General features: G+C 46.0%; 1 protein-coding gene across 1 annotated transcript in view; it reads left to right on the top strand.

Moving 5' to 3' along the window:
• The window catches only part of lrp2b (low density lipoprotein receptor-related protein 2b), a 31391-nt gene extending 14654 nt beyond the window's left edge, over positions 1-16737 (top strand). The window contains exons 39-81 of the mRNA XM_062414304.1: positions 30-502; positions 694-1141; positions 1265-1430; positions 1519-1677; positions 1775-2064; positions 2283-2486; positions 2578-2820; positions 3136-3261; positions 3367-3486; positions 3743-3874; positions 4060-4261; positions 4371-4666; positions 4813-5329; positions 5437-5592; positions 5734-5904; positions 5985-6208; positions 6292-6469; positions 6548-6744; positions 6849-7094; positions 7501-7629; positions 7777-7896; positions 8108-8224; positions 8320-8436; positions 8722-8859; positions 9195-9317; positions 10326-10454; positions 11125-11256; positions 11439-11564; positions 11802-11945; positions 12043-12208; positions 12299-12427; positions 12665-12885; positions 13036-13218; positions 13388-13507; positions 13799-13886; positions 13966-14030; positions 14142-14340; positions 14570-14639; positions 14727-14852; positions 14966-15055; positions 15411-15494; positions 15599-15652; positions 16076-16737. Coding sequence (XP_062270288.1) covers positions 30-502; positions 694-1141; positions 1265-1430; positions 1519-1677; positions 1775-2064; positions 2283-2486; positions 2578-2820; positions 3136-3261; positions 3367-3486; positions 3743-3874; positions 4060-4261; positions 4371-4666; positions 4813-5329; positions 5437-5592; positions 5734-5904; positions 5985-6208; positions 6292-6469; positions 6548-6744; positions 6849-7094; positions 7501-7629; positions 7777-7896; positions 8108-8224; positions 8320-8436; positions 8722-8859; positions 9195-9317; positions 10326-10454; positions 11125-11256; positions 11439-11564; positions 11802-11945; positions 12043-12208; positions 12299-12427; positions 12665-12885; positions 13036-13218; positions 13388-13507; positions 13799-13886; positions 13966-14030; positions 14142-14340; positions 14570-14639; positions 14727-14852; positions 14966-15055; positions 15411-15494; positions 15599-15652; positions 16076-16108 — 7451 coding nt within the window. The 3' untranslated portion in view covers positions 16109-16737. The remainder of the gene's footprint in view (positions 1-29; positions 503-693; positions 1142-1264; positions 1431-1518; positions 1678-1774; positions 2065-2282; positions 2487-2577; positions 2821-3135; positions 3262-3366; positions 3487-3742; positions 3875-4059; positions 4262-4370; positions 4667-4812; positions 5330-5436; positions 5593-5733; positions 5905-5984; positions 6209-6291; positions 6470-6547; positions 6745-6848; positions 7095-7500; positions 7630-7776; positions 7897-8107; positions 8225-8319; positions 8437-8721; positions 8860-9194; positions 9318-10325; positions 10455-11124; positions 11257-11438; positions 11565-11801; positions 11946-12042; positions 12209-12298; positions 12428-12664; positions 12886-13035; positions 13219-13387; positions 13508-13798; positions 13887-13965; positions 14031-14141; positions 14341-14569; positions 14640-14726; positions 14853-14965; positions 15056-15410; positions 15495-15598; positions 15653-16075) is intronic.
• Positions 16738-17157: the final 420 nt, after the last annotated feature.

A 17157-nucleotide genomic window follows, 5' to 3' on the forward strand; every position in this document is an offset into this window, starting at 1 on the left:
CATTCCCTCTTGGCCTTTCACTCCTTCAGGTAACCTATACTTTACCAACGCCTTTGACAGCGAAACCTTCCTGGAAGTACTTGCCATCAACACCACCTACAGAAAGATTCTTCTCAAGTCCTCCGAGGATCAACCCCGTGACCTGGCCGTCAGCCCCAAGCTCCGCTACCTCTTCTGGGTAGATGGCGGCCAAACACCTAAAATTGAGCGAGCTCTGCTGGATGGCACCAACCGCACGGTGCTGGCATCAGAGAGCCTGGCTTCACCTCGCGGCCTAACTGTAGATTACACGAGCAACTTTCTCTATTGGACAGATGATGTTCTTGATATGATCTCGCGCATGGACACAGACGGGACACAGAGGCAGATTGTCAGGTACGGGAGTCGTTATCCATCTCCCACAGGCTTGGCTTTATTTGGAAACCATATGCTGTGGGTGGATAAGAAGCTGGGGAAGCTGTTCCAGGCCAGTAAGGACCCAGCCAATACTGACCAGCCGGAGGTAAGATTCAAATTAGTCTTAAAAAAAGTATTGTAACAGTTGTGTCCATATCTAAAAAGTAATGAAGTAGGATATAACAAGAGTGACACACTTGGCATTATGAGTCAATTCAGGACAATTAAAACTATTGTTGTTAATGTTCTATTCCTGTGTTACTGAATAAATAACATTATTATTTGCATCGTAACCAGGTCATACGAGACAGTCTTGATGGGCTGATGGACGTCGCCATATTTGATGCTCATGTCCAGCCCACATCTGCCAACCTGGTCGACTTTAACCCATGTGGAGAAGATAACGGACGCTGCCAGCAGCTCTGCTTTGCCATCCCGGGCCAGGAGAAACCCAAATGTGACTGCGCGCATGGGTCGCTCCTTACTAACGGGGTAACGTGTGGTTATGGCCTGGATGAGTTTCTCATTTTCACCACAGACTACACACTGAGTAGCCTGAGGTTAGACCCTGCGGACCACAGCACTCCCTATCCAGCGGTGAACTCCGGCTACAACACGATGGCGCTGGATTATGACTTCAAGGAGAAGCGGATTTTCTTCACCCAGTATTTGGGGATCGGACAAAGCAGGATTGGCTACGTCACTACAACATCCATCACCAGCCCTCCTGTCTATATAGCTACAAGTGAGTACAGCATAGCTTGTCATTGCATTTACATTGTTCTCTCTCAACCAGTCTGTTTTAGATCCATATCTCGTTTTGTCTCTAATTATTACTGTATCCTCACCTCTGTGTTATATTGCACAGATTTGGATGATCCTGAGGGAGTGGCCTATGACTGGGTCAACAAGCGCCTCTACTTTACTGACTACTATACACGTAATGTCCAGTCCATTGGAGTGGACGGGATGAACCGCTCCATCATCGCCCATTCAAATCGTCCCAGAGGCATCGTTGTCGACCCCTGCTATGGGTAAAAGCAACCGATCATTATATCACATGCAAATATCCACAGACTGGTTAGTTAGCATCATTAAAGTATGGGCTCTCTTTCTGCCTAGTTACCTCTACTGGACTGACTGGGGCGTCCCAGCGAAGATCGAGAGGGCCACACTGGGTGGAAACTTCCGTACCGATATCATCAACAGCAGCCTGACTACACCGAATGGCCTGTCTCTGGATTACAAAGAAAGGATGCTCTACTGGGCAGACTCTTCATTGTATGTCCAGTCTTTTATAAATACTTTGCTGCAGCAGAATCCATACAGCTCAGATTTATCTTTGTCAACTTCTCTCCTCCCTTTGTGCTTCCCACAGAGACAAGATAGAGCGGTCTACTCTAACTGGTGAGAACCGACAAGTGATCTTGCAGGGCGTCCAATACCCGTACGCCTTGACTGTCTTCCAGCAGGACATTTTCTGGACTGACTGGACTGAGAGAGGCGTCTTCAGGGCTGGAAAGGAAGATGGCTCTGGCTTTACAGTGCTGGCCCAGGACCTGCAGTACCGGCCAAACGACATCCATGTTTATACTGCATTCAAGCAGGAGAGCTGCTCCAGCTCCTGTCAGCAGTTCAACGGAGGCTGCAGTCATGTCTGTGTTCCTGGTAAGAGACAACCTGGGTGGTAGGAAACCAGGAAGATATAGCGCACTAGAGGCTAATCTATGCTCAATTTAAGATACGTAAAGCCTTCTTGCCATACTGAACTCTGACCATCCTAAACAATGAAAAGACACATAAAGATCTACAAAATATAATTCTATCTATGTTCCATGAATTTCTCCTGAAGTTCATGGTATTAAATTCCCTCACCTCTCCTGCAGGTCCACTGGGTCCAGAGTGCCAGTGTCCTCATCAGGGAAACTGGTACCTCGCCAACAACGGCAAAGACTGTATCAAAGACACAGGGACACGATGTAAGCCAGAGCAGTTCACCTGCCTCAACGGGGACTGCATCTCATCTAAATGGAAGTGCGACGGCTTCAACGACTGCCACGATGACTCGGACGAGCTGCAGAGAGTGTGTGGTAAGAAAGGAACTTTAATCTAACCTTGAACAGCATGGCAGCGTTGATTAGACGGATAGATGTAGCCTCTCTGTCGTTTCCTCCTGTGCAGCTTTCCACACCTGCTCAGCAACAGACTTCACCTGCGACAATGGCCGCTGTCTGCCGCTCAGCTACGCCTGTGACTACACAGATGACTGTGGGGACAACAGTGATGAGAGGGGCTGCCCTTTCCCCACGTGTAACCCCACCACCGAGTTCACCTGTGGCAACGGACGCTGCATCAGCGCAGCATTTGTCTGTGACGGTAGCAACGACTGCAGGGACAATGCCACCTCTGACGAAATCAACTGCCGTGAGTAGTGATCAGGCCGATCAAGGGATCAAGTAACTCACTGAGGAATCGGTTATAGTAGAATTAGTTACAACAGCAAGATTGGAATACAGGTTTTTAAGTCATTCTGCTCTGAAGTCACCTCATGCATGAATAGCCATCTACCTTTCCTCAGTAACTTGAGTTGAAGCAAAGCGTTTCTCAAAAGCAGATAGTTGAATTTTATGGTTGCAGTTGGCAGCTTCCACCCGTGACTCTATGTTACTAAATAACAAGGATGAATACTGTATCTATATATCTGACCCGGACCCTGTTGTCCTCCCCGGCCCTCCTCAGCTGACAGAACGTGTCCTGCTGGTCAGGTGAAGTGTGACTCAACCAACATCTGCCTTTACCCTGGAAGTCTGTGTGACAGCTACAACGACTGTGGAGACAACAGCGATGAGAATCCTTTGTTCTGTGGCAAGTTGAAACACCCAGGATTGCTTTTGCTGCCGTGAGAAGCTCATGCTTTACCAAACTGAGTCTAAATCTACTAAACTGCACATATGTGTTACTGTACTGCAGCGGGTCGCACATGCTCTCCTGACCAGTTCCGCTGCGATGCAGGCAAGTGTATCCCTCAGGCTTGGGTGTGTGACTTTACCAGAGACTGCGTTGATGGGACAGATGAACCTCCAGGTTGTGGTGAGTTCAAAATTCATTAAAAAGAACATATTCTTAGTCTTGGTAGTTTGACAGGACTCATTTGTTTTGTCTCTCTTGTCACTATTAGTTAACATGTCAGGAACATACATTAAACATATCGAGCTGAATCAAAACTATTTAGATGTGTTTTACAGAATTTTAAATGCAGGAATGAAACCAGTGTTACATCATATTTTCAGAGTCTATCACTTACTGCCTCTTGAGAATTGCCTGTTTGTTGTCTGCTCCTTTGCAGAGGGCCAGATTAGGACATGCAATCCCGGCCAGTTCACTTGTACCGATGGAAACTGCATCCCCCAGTCATTGGTCTGTGATGGCAACAGTGACTGTTGGGACAACAGTGATGAGGCTTTTGAGCTACAATGTGGTGAGATCGAATTTAGAGAATTATTTGTGATGGTAGGGTTGGTGATCTGTGTATTTAGTTTGATTTGTAAGAAGCTAGCTTTGAAATTAGAGTAAATCATTTGAGTTTTTTAAATGTGGGTTTAACGCATGTAAATCCTCTATTCCCCAAAGACCCTTCTCATTCTCTCTCTCTGTCCCCTGCAGGACAACGTACCTGCAGTTCTGACCAGTTCACCTGCCCAACCTGGCATCCCGGCAACCCACGCTGTGTGCCCTTAAGCTTTCTGTGTGATGGGGAGAAAGATTGTGCCAATTCGGCGGATGAGCTCCAGAACTGCCCCAATCGGACCTGCCACTTGGACGAGTTCGCCTGCTCCAATGGACTTTGCATCTTTCTTCCCTTCCAGTAAGTAGGATTTGTGTGTGAATTGATAAAATCCTAAATAAAAGATTTCTTTACCGGTCTGGGAACTTATTCTCTTGTCACTGAGTGGATTTTTTCTCCTCCTCTCCAGCTGTGACCGTGTGAACGACTGCGGGGACGGTAGCGATGAGTTGGGCTGTACTTACGACACATGCAAGACCAGTCAGTTCACCTGTGGCAATGGAGCGTGCATCTCCGCCTCCTTCACCTGCGATGGCGAGAGCGACTGTACCGACGGCTCCGATGAAGAGGACAGCTTGTGCATCACGCCACAGCCCACCTGTGCTCCCCAAAACTACCTGTGCAACTCGGGCGAGTGTATCGACAACCACAAGGTGTGCAACGGAGAGAAGGACTGCCAGGACAACAGCGACGAAAAAGGCTGTGGTGAGAGAGATAGAGAGTTATTATTAACGTTTGACTTGTATAGGTTAGTTTTAATCTGAAAGATTATTGTACACTCATACATCATTTGTTGTGTATCTATATCAATTTGCCTCCTGTGGTTTTCTGCACTTCCTTGTTCTAATCAGGAGTCAACGAGTGCAGAAACCCTTCAGTCCACCAGTGTGCCCAGGTCTGCACCGACACCGTCACCGGTTACTTCTGCTCCTGCAACCCCGGCTACCAACTCATGCCAGACGGCAAAGCTTGCGAGGACCTCAACGAGTGTCTTAGTACACCTGCCGTCTGCAGCCAGATCTGTGAGAACTCTTTTGGCTCGTACCACTGCAAATGTGCCCCAGGGTACATCCGAGAGGCAGATGGTCGCACCTGTCGCCAGAACAGCGGCGTTGCCCCCTACCTGTTGTACAGTAATCGCTACTACATCCGCAATATGACCACGGATGGGTCACAACTGAGCATAGTCCTGCAGGGGCTGTCGAATGCGGTGGCGTTAGATTTCGATCACTATGAGAAGAGGCTTTATTGGCTGGATGCAGGGACAGGAAAGATTGAGAGGATGCGCTTTGACGGGACCGACAGGGAGACAGTGACGGAAGACGACGTTAGAGGAGCCGAAGGCCTCGCGCTGGACTGGGTGGGCAGGTGTGTGAAGTGGGAGAAACTTAAATGTTAAAGATTGTTCTTGTTGTTTACAATGACTGAAACAACGCTACAGGGATGTTGATGGAAACATTCTCTGTCTCCTGCAGGAAGTTGTACTGGGTGGATGGTTATTACAGCTCACTTCATGTCATGGAGCTGGATGGGCGTTACCGAAAGAGGCTGCTTGAAGGGCAGTTCACGGATGGAAATTCCACTTACACGATCAGCCGACCTCGGGCTGTAGCCGTTAACCCTAAACATGGGTACGAACACACACATACACACACAGACACAAACGCACACAACAGTTGATATCGCGTTAACTTGTCGTCATACTATGTCATCCCACATTGTCCATGCTGATCCAGGGAAGCACTGTAAATATCATGGCCTTTGTTTCTCAGATGGCTGTACTGGACCGATTGGGGGGATGAAGCTTATATCGGCAGAGTTGGCATGGACGGAAGCAACAGCAGCGCCATCATCACTACTAAGCTGGAGTGGCCCAACGCGCTGACCATCGACTACACCACCAACAAGATCTTCTTTGCTGATTCACACCTTAATTTCCTGGAGTGAGTCCATATATAGATCTGAATATCTGGAGCTTGAATTTCTCCACCGTGCACCAACCGCTTACTGTGTCCACCTTCAGCTTTGCAGATATGGACGGCCAGAACCGACACCGGGCCTTTGGCGGTACTCTTCCTCATGTCTTTGCCGTTTCCCTGTTTGAGGACTGGGTCTACTGGACTGACCGGAACACACACACTGTGGAGAAGGCGCACAAGTACACCGGCGAGCAGCGCACAGTCATGGGGAACAACACACATCAACCCTACGACATTCATGTCTACCACCCCTACAGGCAGCCTCGAAGTATGACAATTACAACTGTGCATGTTTTTATTCCTAAAGATTTTATTGGTGGTCACTTCATTTTTACTTATTTCACTTCCAAGGTGAAAACCCCTGCTCCTCCCATCACCTGACGTGCAGTCATCTGTGTCTGATCGCACCCGGTGGGCAACAAGCTTCCTGTGAGTGTCCCGATCACTTCACCAGCCTCATGGTGGGATTCAAGATCCAGTGCGTCGCTGACTGCAGCAGCACCCAGTTCCGCTGTGGAGACAATGAGAGGTGAACCATGATATAGATGAAGAAAAACATTTGCTCCGATTTATTTTGTATTAACTTACCTGCTTTTGTTGTTTTTAGGTGTGTGCCCATATGGTGGAAGTGCGACGGCCAGTCTGATTGCGGTGATGGTTCAGATGAACCTCAGACCTGCACCCCCCGCCTCTGCCCTATTGGCCAATTTCAGTGTCAAGACGGTAACTGCACCTACCCCGGGTTCATCTGCGACGGCCACTCGGACTGCCCCGACAGCTCAGACGAGGACGCTGCTCTCTGCAGTAAGATGATGGTTCACGCAGACCTCATAAATTCTAAGTATTAATGCTTTGGCCTCGTGAGCAGAAGCCATCAACACTGGTGAAGCTTCAGTCTTTCTCTGTAGGTGACCACCGGTGCCAGGAAAACCAGTTCCAGTGTAAAAACAAGAAGTGCATCCCTGTGTCCTGGCAATGTGATGGAGTGGATGACTGTTCGGACGGCAGCGACGAGGACGCAGAGACTTGTGCCCAGAAAACCTGTGGACCGGGAGAGTTCCAGTGTGCCAACGGGCGCTGCCTGCCGTCCAGCTACGTGTGCGACGCCCAGGACGACTGCGGAGACGCATCTGATGAACCGTACGAAACCTGCAGTAAGTGGGACGCTAGGGGTCTGCCATTAATGCCAATATAACCTGATGATTCCACGTAGGCTTGGAGAGAGGAGTGATGTTTTCGACAAAAATAAGAAACGGCGCCTAAACTGATGATGCCAGTGAACAGAGCCAAATTCAGACAGTTTAGATTCATCTGTTTTTCTATGATAGATCATCTGTGTAAACTCTGGGAAACTTGCTTTTAGTCTTTTCTAAACTGTAGTGAAGCAAGCTATTTATCATATCCACCCTCATCCGTCTTCCTTCGGCTCATTGTCTTCTCTTGCTCTCCCTCATAAATCCCCAGCTCCTATGTTTCAGTAGCATTTTGTCATCATCTTCTGTGTCTGGCTCACCGGTCTCACCTCTGTCCTCACGTCTCTGCCTCTGTTCCTCCACTCAGGGGGCCCCGACTACAAGTGTGACCCAGACACTGAGTTCTCCTGCAAGACAAACTACCGCTGCATTCCTCAGTGGGCCCGCTGCGACGGCACCAACGACTGCATCGACAACAGCGATGAGCAGGGCTGCGGTCAGTGGGGGCAGGTTGTTTATGTTGGGACAAAGACTCCACTAAAGGAGAAATATGATGCACAAATCCTCTCCCTCACAGAAAACACTGATACTGAAGCTCCTGAAACAAAATGACGTCATTTTTCTGACCTTGTCTCTCTAACAGAGGAGGTGACCTGTGATCCTCTGGGAGATTTCCGGTGTGACAACCACCGCTGTGTTCCCGTCCGCTGGCAGTGCGACGGCAGCAATGACTGTGGTGACGGCTCGGACGAGAGGAACTGCCGTGAGTGGGACATTTTCATCTTGGCACCTCGATCCTAACAAACACAGATGTCCACCTGAGTCACAAAACTAATTTCATCAGGTTTTCTTTGTTAATTTGAGTTTAAAAAAAACTTAGCACTGTATACTGGCCAGTTACCCCACTGTTGGTCATGTCTTTGTGAGTTTGAGTGTGACTCTGAAGACACACGTGTCTCTGTGACTGTCCACAGAGCCAAGGCCCTGCTCTGAGAGCGAGTTCCGATGTGACGACGCACAGTGCATCCCTGGGAACTGGGTGTGTGACCATGACAATGACTGTGGGGACAACTCGGACGAACGGGACTGTGGTGAGCGTGATGCAGCACACAAGTAAACAGCTTGTGTCATACACAACACACACACACACACACACACCTATGTTAACGTCCTGGCTCTCTTCCAGAGCTGCAGACCTGTCGTCCAGGTTTATTCCAGTGTGACTCGGGTCACTGTGTCCCCGCTGTGCTGCAGTGCGATGGCCGGGCTGACTGTCAGGACCTGTCGGACGAGACCAGCTGTCGTGAGTAAACAACATGGAAACTAATGGCCGCAGCATTACAGTGCTCTTCTAATGAGCTTCTGTGCATCTTCACATGTCCAGAGTCTTGAATTGTTTAAGGGGGAAACTCTGGATATCTTATTTATGCTGAAGAAGAGCACAAGCACCTAGAAAGCAAACAGTATTACCTGATCATCTTATCGAGATGTCAACCTGAAAACAAATTCACAGATTGTTGAAAAAGTCACTGAAGAAAAGTTGACTGAAGTTATTAACCACATCCCCCACCCCCCCCTCCCCCGACAGCTACTCGTTACCCAGGGGGCCGTTGGTGTCCCCTGAGCCAGTTCCAGTGTGCCAACAGTCTGTGTGTGAGCCAGGGCTGGGTGTGTGACGGCCTCGACGACTGCGGGGACCGCTCCGACGAACAGCTGAGTTTGTGCTGTGAGATTCAGTTTGTTTAACTTTATACGTCAAAGTCCTGTGGAAAGTTTGTATTTGTATTATTTTTGTATTTCAACGTCATTGATCCATTCAACCACGATACAGTTCCGACCATAATTCGAACTAATTAAATTAAACATGAGGATAGAGAAAATATTAAGAGGTTTTATAGAATTCAAACAGATTGTTTTTTCTTTCTTCAGCTTTGTAACTGCTTCCCCCGATAAATCATCTTTATAATTAACTCAACTAGGTTGTTGTGAGAAAATAACAGCATGTTATATTCTATCCCCTCAGAGATTAGTCTCAACTCAGAATTGTGTTTGTCTGACCAGTGAACATCACCTGTGAGATGCCGTCCAGGTTCCGCTGTGCCAACGGCTATTGTATCTACTCTGGCCGGCTGTGCAACCAGAAGGACGACTGTGGAGACGGCAGCGACGAGAATGAAGAAATCTGTACGACTCCCTCACTCACTCCCTCATCACAACCTGTAGTCAGGACTGTTCTACTAGTGATGTTGCTCCTGTGCCAGTAAATCTTCATTAATCAAATAACTTTTCTTAATATGGAGCAGAACTACACTGTTGTGCTGTTTCAAAGATTTTATCACTGAGGCGTTCAAAGGTCGTCATGTCAAAAAGCACATTAGTTGTTTCCAAATTAAACAGCTTAACAAATATGAATCAGAATCAACTTTACTAGACAAACATATGAGAACATAAGGAATTTCTTTCAGCAGCTCTCAGTAAACTTAAAGAGGTGAGCGGATGCTAATGCACGGCTTAACAAAGCAAACAATTCAAAACATAAAGCAGGTCTTGTGTACAGGAAAAAAAAAGTTGAAGACAAAATACAAATAAAGGAAAGAAGCAGAAACAAAGACACTAGCAATCTACAATATATGTAGTGAGTTGTACAATGTGCCACTATTTAGATTAGATCAGGTTTGTGTTTATGTTTTCTTCCTTTTTAAACTGAACATAATCAGATTTGTATTAAATTGAGACACGTGGGCTCAGCGGGGGATTAGTCAGAACAACGCTAAAGCCTCACTGAGGGACAGTGACACGGGAAATTCCCAAATGGCATCAGTGTCAGCACAGGGCACAAATCCTGACGCATACCAGGGATGAGCAAATAGTCTGTTGTATGGAATTGTTACACAATCAGCTTAAACATCAATCAGCAAATTATTTTGAGAGGAGATTATACAGGTAAATTCAGAGCAGAGGGGGACATTCTAATCCATTTGTTTTCTAAGCAGGAGCCAGTAAAGACAGAGTGGAGACGCCTTCAGGTCGTTGTCATTCACACTTTCTCTTTTATCGTTTATTTGACAGATGGAGGTCGAAGAGTGAAACTATAGGCAAAGCTCTAAACTCAATCTTAGATTAGTGTTTCCACATTACACCCACTCAACCCTTCCTGCATTTGATGACTTTCTCTAATTGTGTCCCTCTCAGGCCGTGAGCCCACGCGCGCCCCCTGCACACTGGAAGAGTTTAAATGCACCAATGGAAACTGTGTGGCTCTGCAGTACGTATGTGACCACAACGACAACTGTGGGGACCGCACAGATGAGCTGGGCTGCAGTAAGTAGAGCAACAACAAAAACAAATTCAACATTCAATATTGTGTATTTAACCTCCAACCCTAAATATTGTTGAAAGACCATAAATCAGATACAGATATTCCCTCTCATTCAAAAAGATCGATTACTGCATTTGACCATATCAAAATATTAATGGATCTAATTTCAAGATCACAACAGCACGTTGCCTTCACCATAAACAGTAAAGTGTTTGTTTAATGGCAAGAAAAAGATTTCCCCATTTGTTTATTGTATGGAAACGTGTTGCACTCAAAAGAAAAATGTGTTGTTCTCAGTTTCTCTGTGTCTGGATTGTGGCCTGATTATGACTCAGCATCTCATAATCATGAGTCAGGATCTTTTAATTATCATAATTATTATGCACTTTGTATTTTGATTCATTTGAATGGATGTGATTGTGAGAACCTTTTATCCAAAGCTCAGATTTACAAGATCCTGTATTTCCGATAGCATTTTGCTTTTAATGCCACTTTGTATGAAGACAGAATCATATTTGTTTGTATTATGAAGACACACTGAAACAAATCACTTGAAACAGATTATTAGATGATGCTCAGCGGGTGAATTATTCTGTCCATGTAAACGCAGTAAACACGTCTTGAATCTGGCTCCAGACAGAAGTGGTTTTTAAATGTGTCGTCTGGCTTCAGATTTTGGCCTCGATCGGAACTGTGAGGAGAAACTGTGCCAGCACGAGTGCACCAACCTGAACGGCACCGGCTTCATCTGCTCCTGCCGACCTGGATACAGAGTGGACCCGGACAGCACCTACACCTGCCTGGGTACACGCACACACACACACACACACACACACACACACACACACACACACGACTGCACCGCATTGTCAAAACTTCTCTAAACACCAGTTATTCCAGTTAAAGATCCATTGGGCAAAACTGTGGAACCACCTCAGTCAGATCTGCAGAGGAGAACAAACATAACCAGAAGTTTCCTCTTGCAGACATCGATGAGTGTGAGGTGTTTGGCACGTGCCCTCAGGTCTGTAAGAACACTAAAGGTGGCTACGACTGTGAGTGTGCGTCTGGATACAGGAGAGTGGGCGACGGCAACATGTGCGAGGCTGAAGGTGAGAAAAAGGCTAATTGAGTCTAAGTAGACGGCTGTATATCTAGACTATGAGATAATGGCTGTAGTTCTCATTTGATCTGAGGACAGTAAATATTTTTCAAAGGAGTATATGTTTTAAATCTCTGGTTTCAAGTCACTACAGAGAAAATATCAAACTCAAACTTTTCAAACAGCAACTCACAAACCAGTGGGTTGTGCTTTTTATGTACTATATATATATCTGTGTTCCATTCAGGAGCGACTCCCCTGCTGCTTCTACCGGAGAACATTCGTATCCGGAGGTTCAACCTCCAGACGGAGGCCTACCATGACTACCTCCGAGAAGAAGAGCGCATCATGGCTCTGGACTACGACTGGGACCACAACAACACTGGACTCAGTGAGACACACACACAAACACACACATGCCCCTGTCTTTGAAGCACACCTGTAATGAATCATGAATCTTGTTTGGTGACGTTGTGGTGCTTCCTCAGGTGTGGTTTACTTCACGGTGGCCAGTAAGGACTCTGAGGCCGGAGCCATCAGGAGAGCCTACCTCCCTTCTGTGGATGACGGCGGTAACAACATGGCTGCTGCTGTCGACCTCGGCATCAAATACATCACCAGACCAGATGGCATCGCCGTGGACTGGGTGGGCAGGTTCGTTTTGCAGTACAGTGCACATCGTGTTTATACATCTGTTAAAATGAAGCTTCTTAAGATAGACGTGTGTATTTTTTCTCGTTCTAGAAACCTGTACTGGGCAGACTCCAGGTTGAAGAGGTTAGAGGTGGCCATGTTGGATGGACGCTACAGGAAGCACCTTGTGAAAACTGAGCTAGGTCACCCATCGGCTGTGGCCATCAACCCACGACTGGGGTAAGACCAGCGAGCTTCCACTCCTGGCTTTAAGGAACAGTTTTACAGATTGCTGTAATTCATTGATTAAATGTGTATACTCAATATGTGCAGATTGACATAATACATCTAATTTAATCTCTTGGATATCCCTTTCGCCTCCCGTGTAAATTCTACATGACATCAGATGTTACAGCATTTAGCAGCTAATTTTAGACGATCTAAGACCCGACTGTAATCGCTGCTGTGTTTCTGCAGGATGTTGTACTGGGCAGACCGCGGGGAAGCAGCCAAGATTGAGTGTTCTTGGCTGGACGGCCAGGAGCGGAAGGTCCTCGTGGCGGACGGCCTGGGTTGGCCCACCGGCTTGTCAATCGACTACGCAAACGGCGACAGAATCTACTGGTCCGACTCTAAGGAAAGCCGCATCGAGTCGGTTCTGCCGTCCGGAGAGGAACGTAGAACGTCTGTCTACATAGGTGAGGGTTAGGAAGGACATCAAAGAAGCCTGACATGAGATGATGAATGTGATTCTGCTAAGAGGAGAAATATATTTGAAATGGTAACTAGGCTTCTTTTTCCATGGGGGATCCTGTTCACCGAGCTTTTTTCTGACGACCCCTGTGTAGATGTGAGGAACCCGTTCAGTGTGAGTGTGTTCGAGGACCATGTCTACTGGAGCACGCAGGAGAAAGGCGAGGTCTTCCGACAGGACAAGTTTGGCCGCGGTGCGAAGACCAAGCTGCTCACTGCCGGACCCTGGCTGACCCAGGTCTCTGTGTACCAGCAGCAGAGATACAACTCCATAGACAGTAAGCCGCACACTCACCCACAGCGCAGTATTTACACAAACTGCACTGAATTAGAATAATGTGCATATGGTGCTTTTCGTTCATATGTCACACTGATTAAATCCTCTTTGCATTTGGTCTTTTTATCCAGATTATTAATTTGTCCATCTGTGTTTTCTTTGCTCTGCAGTGAAGAATCCGTGTAAGGGAACCTGCAGCCACTTGTGTTTGCTGCGACCGGGAGGCTACACGTGTGCCTGCCCTGAGGGAACCAGCCTCATCACGGGCAGCAACACCGAATGTGATGCTGGTAAACAAACAAACAAACATATAAACAAGTCTTTCATTTTTTAAATTTGTCAGAGGTTCAGTGTGGAGGATTCAGGGGATTTCTAGTGGTGAGGTGGTGTATTGCAGCCATCTGAATCATCACCCCTCCATTTCCAGCAATGGAAAAGTCCCTCACAGGGGTTGGTTTGTCCAATCTGGGCTACTGTAGAAAGATGGCAGAAGGGGACAATAGATCCCCTTTAATCATGCCTTATACTTTTCTGCCACAGTAGAAATATTAAATATTATTGGTTATTATCAAAACTTTCAGGATTTGACCCCCCACCCACCATGCCGCCGCCATGTCAGTGTCGAAACGGAGGCACCTGCTACTTTGATGACAACAAGGCTCTGTGCAAGTAAGAGCGTTTTGTTTTTTACGATCTGATTTAAAATGAAGACTTCACAGTTACTGTAAGTGTGTTTTCTAATTGACAGATGTCCTCCAGACTGGAGTGGAGAATACTGTCAGACAAACATATACAACGTGGTCACATCCACACGTAGGTTTGATTTTTTTTAGCCACAAATAAATCAGATATCACATAAAGTCATTTAGTAACTGGTAAACTTGATCTTGTTTTTACTGAGCCTGCCCTGTTCCTCTGTCTCAGTTGGAATCGCCCTCGGAGTGACGGTCGTGATTGTGCTTGTGCTCGTTGCTCTGGTCTACGCTGCCAGGAAGAAATCCAACCTGCTTGACAGCCTGCGAAGCAACTTGCCCTCCATGCCCAGTATGCCCAGTATGCCCTCCATGCCCTCCATGCCCTCCATGCCCAGTATGCCATCTATTCCCACTCTGGCAAATTTCAGGTGAGATGGAGCTAGATGAGAAAAGAGACAATAGATGTTTATTCCAGCCAGGAACTAAATATCTGATCATTCTTTATATCCTAAGTGACTCGTCCACAGTTTTTCACAAGAACAAAGTGAGACTAAAAGCTAATGTACCTGAACTTAATCGCTCTAGTTCAGTGTAAACATATATGATATGTTACAATACAGCTCAATGACTTACTGCTTGTGTGTTGATGATTTCCAGGAAAGGTGCAACTCGAAATGCGGCGCCAACGGAGGACAGTGACACCATGATGGATTCCACAGCCATTCAGGTCAAACCCTTTCATCGACTGACAGCGATACACTCTGATTTTTTTAACGACTTATTGAAGTATTTACTTGTTGTTCTCTGACGACAGGTTCCTTCTATGTCCATGTTGGACACGGAAAGGAATAATTTTGAGAACCCGGCGTATGTAGCTGGACAGGAAGTCGCCTCCAGCAGAGCAGCGAAGGTCTCCTCCGCTCCGGGCGGGACAGACAAGGTCAATAAATAGAAGTTACTCATCTTGCTGCTTCTCTTTTATCACATCACTAAAGAAGTAGTTTATTATCTGGACAAATTCAGGTTTGTTGAGTCGTGTGTTTCCTTCCTCAGGAGAACATTGAAAATCCGTTGTTTATGGAAGAAGTTCATGTTGTGAATGAGCCCACGAGGACTGAAAGGGAACCTGCTGTGGACGGCAAGGTGCGTTGTTTCACACACACTCAATGTTTTCAGGGGCCCATGTGCGGAGGCTCGATTTCCCCGTACAGTGGCCACAGGTTTGATTCCGACCCAGCCCTTTGCTGCGTGTCTTCCCCACTCTCTCTCTCCCTCTTTCATGCTTAACTCAAACCTGTCAATAAAAAATATCTAAAGTAACGTCTTTCACATCTCACAACTCAAGTGATTCTACGATATCAAACCACAGTGAAGAAATTGCAGAGGATATAAAATCGTATCAGACAAAATCCCTGAAAGTTTTTTTCTGTGATGTTCCTCGTTTAGTCTGATATTAGTTTAAACTCCTGTGAATCGTTTTTCTTTGTGTTCCCTTCAGGAGATGTTTGAGAACCCAGCATACGGCTCAGAGAACGAGGACATCAACGTCACATCTGCACAACCTGCAGCTTCAAGTGTACAGGTAACCATGGACACGTTACAAAAACGTTATTACATACCCTGAATATTAAAAATATTCAATTCAAGGTCTTAAATTAGATATTTCATTTATTCTTTTCTTCGCAGTTTGAATCCACCGGAGAAGACAGTTCTGTATCTTTCAGAAATCCCATGTTCACGGTGAGTGCAGAGCCACGATAAGCAAAGAGTTTTAATTACTGTTTATTAAATTACAAATGTATTATATCATCATTTTATTTATGATTGTTTTTTGGGACTTTCATTTCTAAATCGCAGCCGCACAGTAAGGAAAGTACACAATACAACACACAGAGTTAAACATCCCTGACACAGTTAAATAAGGTGCAGAATATAAACACAGTATATTTAAAAACCTTTGCACTTGATGATTTCAGTCCAGTTCAGTGATAACAGGCCGGAGCCGAGGTGGATGAGTGGAAAAGTCTGATGACAGTCGGCAGAATGATTTCCTGAGTCTGTGGCTTTAGTTTCTCCAGTGTTTTGCGCAGGACATCTGTGAGGCCTTGTTCATGATTGTCTGTAGTTTTCTGTTTTTGTTAATCACTGTGATCTTTCCAACAGGAACAAGCGTTTGCTCCTGACTACGATGTTTGACGTCTACACCAGAGACTGGAGCACGTTTCAAGACCAGAACCTCATTGTTGAAATAACTCGGTTCAACAAGCCACACATTTCAAACTCTGACAGACCTGGAACAACTCAAGATTGTTTGTGAAAGTAAATCTTATTTTGTATCAACTTAACTTTGATTTCATTGGAGTTATATGTGTAACAAATACCAATCGTAGCCATGATCTTAATGTGACTAATATGAGACTCCTTTATTCCTCCGCCAAGTCCCAACAGACCCCTCATGATTTTAATTTTTTCTATTTGGATTCGCAGAAAAACATTTATATCAGTCCCCTAAATATGCCAGATTTGTTTTTATCCAGGTCTTTCAATTATTCTTTGAGAAAGGAAAACAAAAACATGTTCAAACTTTTATCTCGCAGCTTCTTCTTTGAGTAATGTTCCACACCGAAGACTTCATGTCATGGGAATCGGTTGGGTGTTTTTTTGTGTAATCCTGCTGACAAACAAAAAAGAAAACAAACAAACAAACACGCAGATGAAAACAAGGCCTCCTTGGCGAAGGTGATAAAGTGACTAAAAACCTGTAAATGCTGTTTCTATGATTACGTTTGTTTTTGTATCTTTTTCTAAATTTTGATTGTCGTTAATTTGAATATTAAAACTGCCACTATCGTCACTGTGTGTGTGTGTGTTTCTGTTGAGTGACAGTATAATGACCGGACTGTAAATGTAATGAGAGTTGACTCTAAAGTTCCAGAGTTGGTGCCCTTTGGATCAGATTAACCTCCTGAGGCTTGAACACTTCATTTGATTAAACAAACATCCGAGCTCTCTGTCCTGATGGGATGTCGGGCAGGTGCACACGTATCCCGGGGAGTTGATCTGACATCACACGATCCCACCGGTGTAATCCACTGAGGGGACCCTGATCCGCAGCTTCTGAATCTGAGCCACTTAGCAAAGGCTGCCTCATCGTTCATCTAATCACACAGAGACACACTTGAAACAGTGACGATGCTGCGGCTGTACATTTCAGCCGTCCCCCTGAGGAGGGAACAACTAGGCCA

The sequence above is a fragment of the Platichthys flesus genome, chromosome 20 (genome assembly GCF_949316205.1).
Source record: "Platichthys flesus chromosome 20, fPlaFle2.1, whole genome shotgun sequence".
Lineage (NCBI taxonomy): Eukaryota > Metazoa > Chordata > Actinopteri > Pleuronectiformes > Pleuronectidae > Platichthys > Platichthys flesus.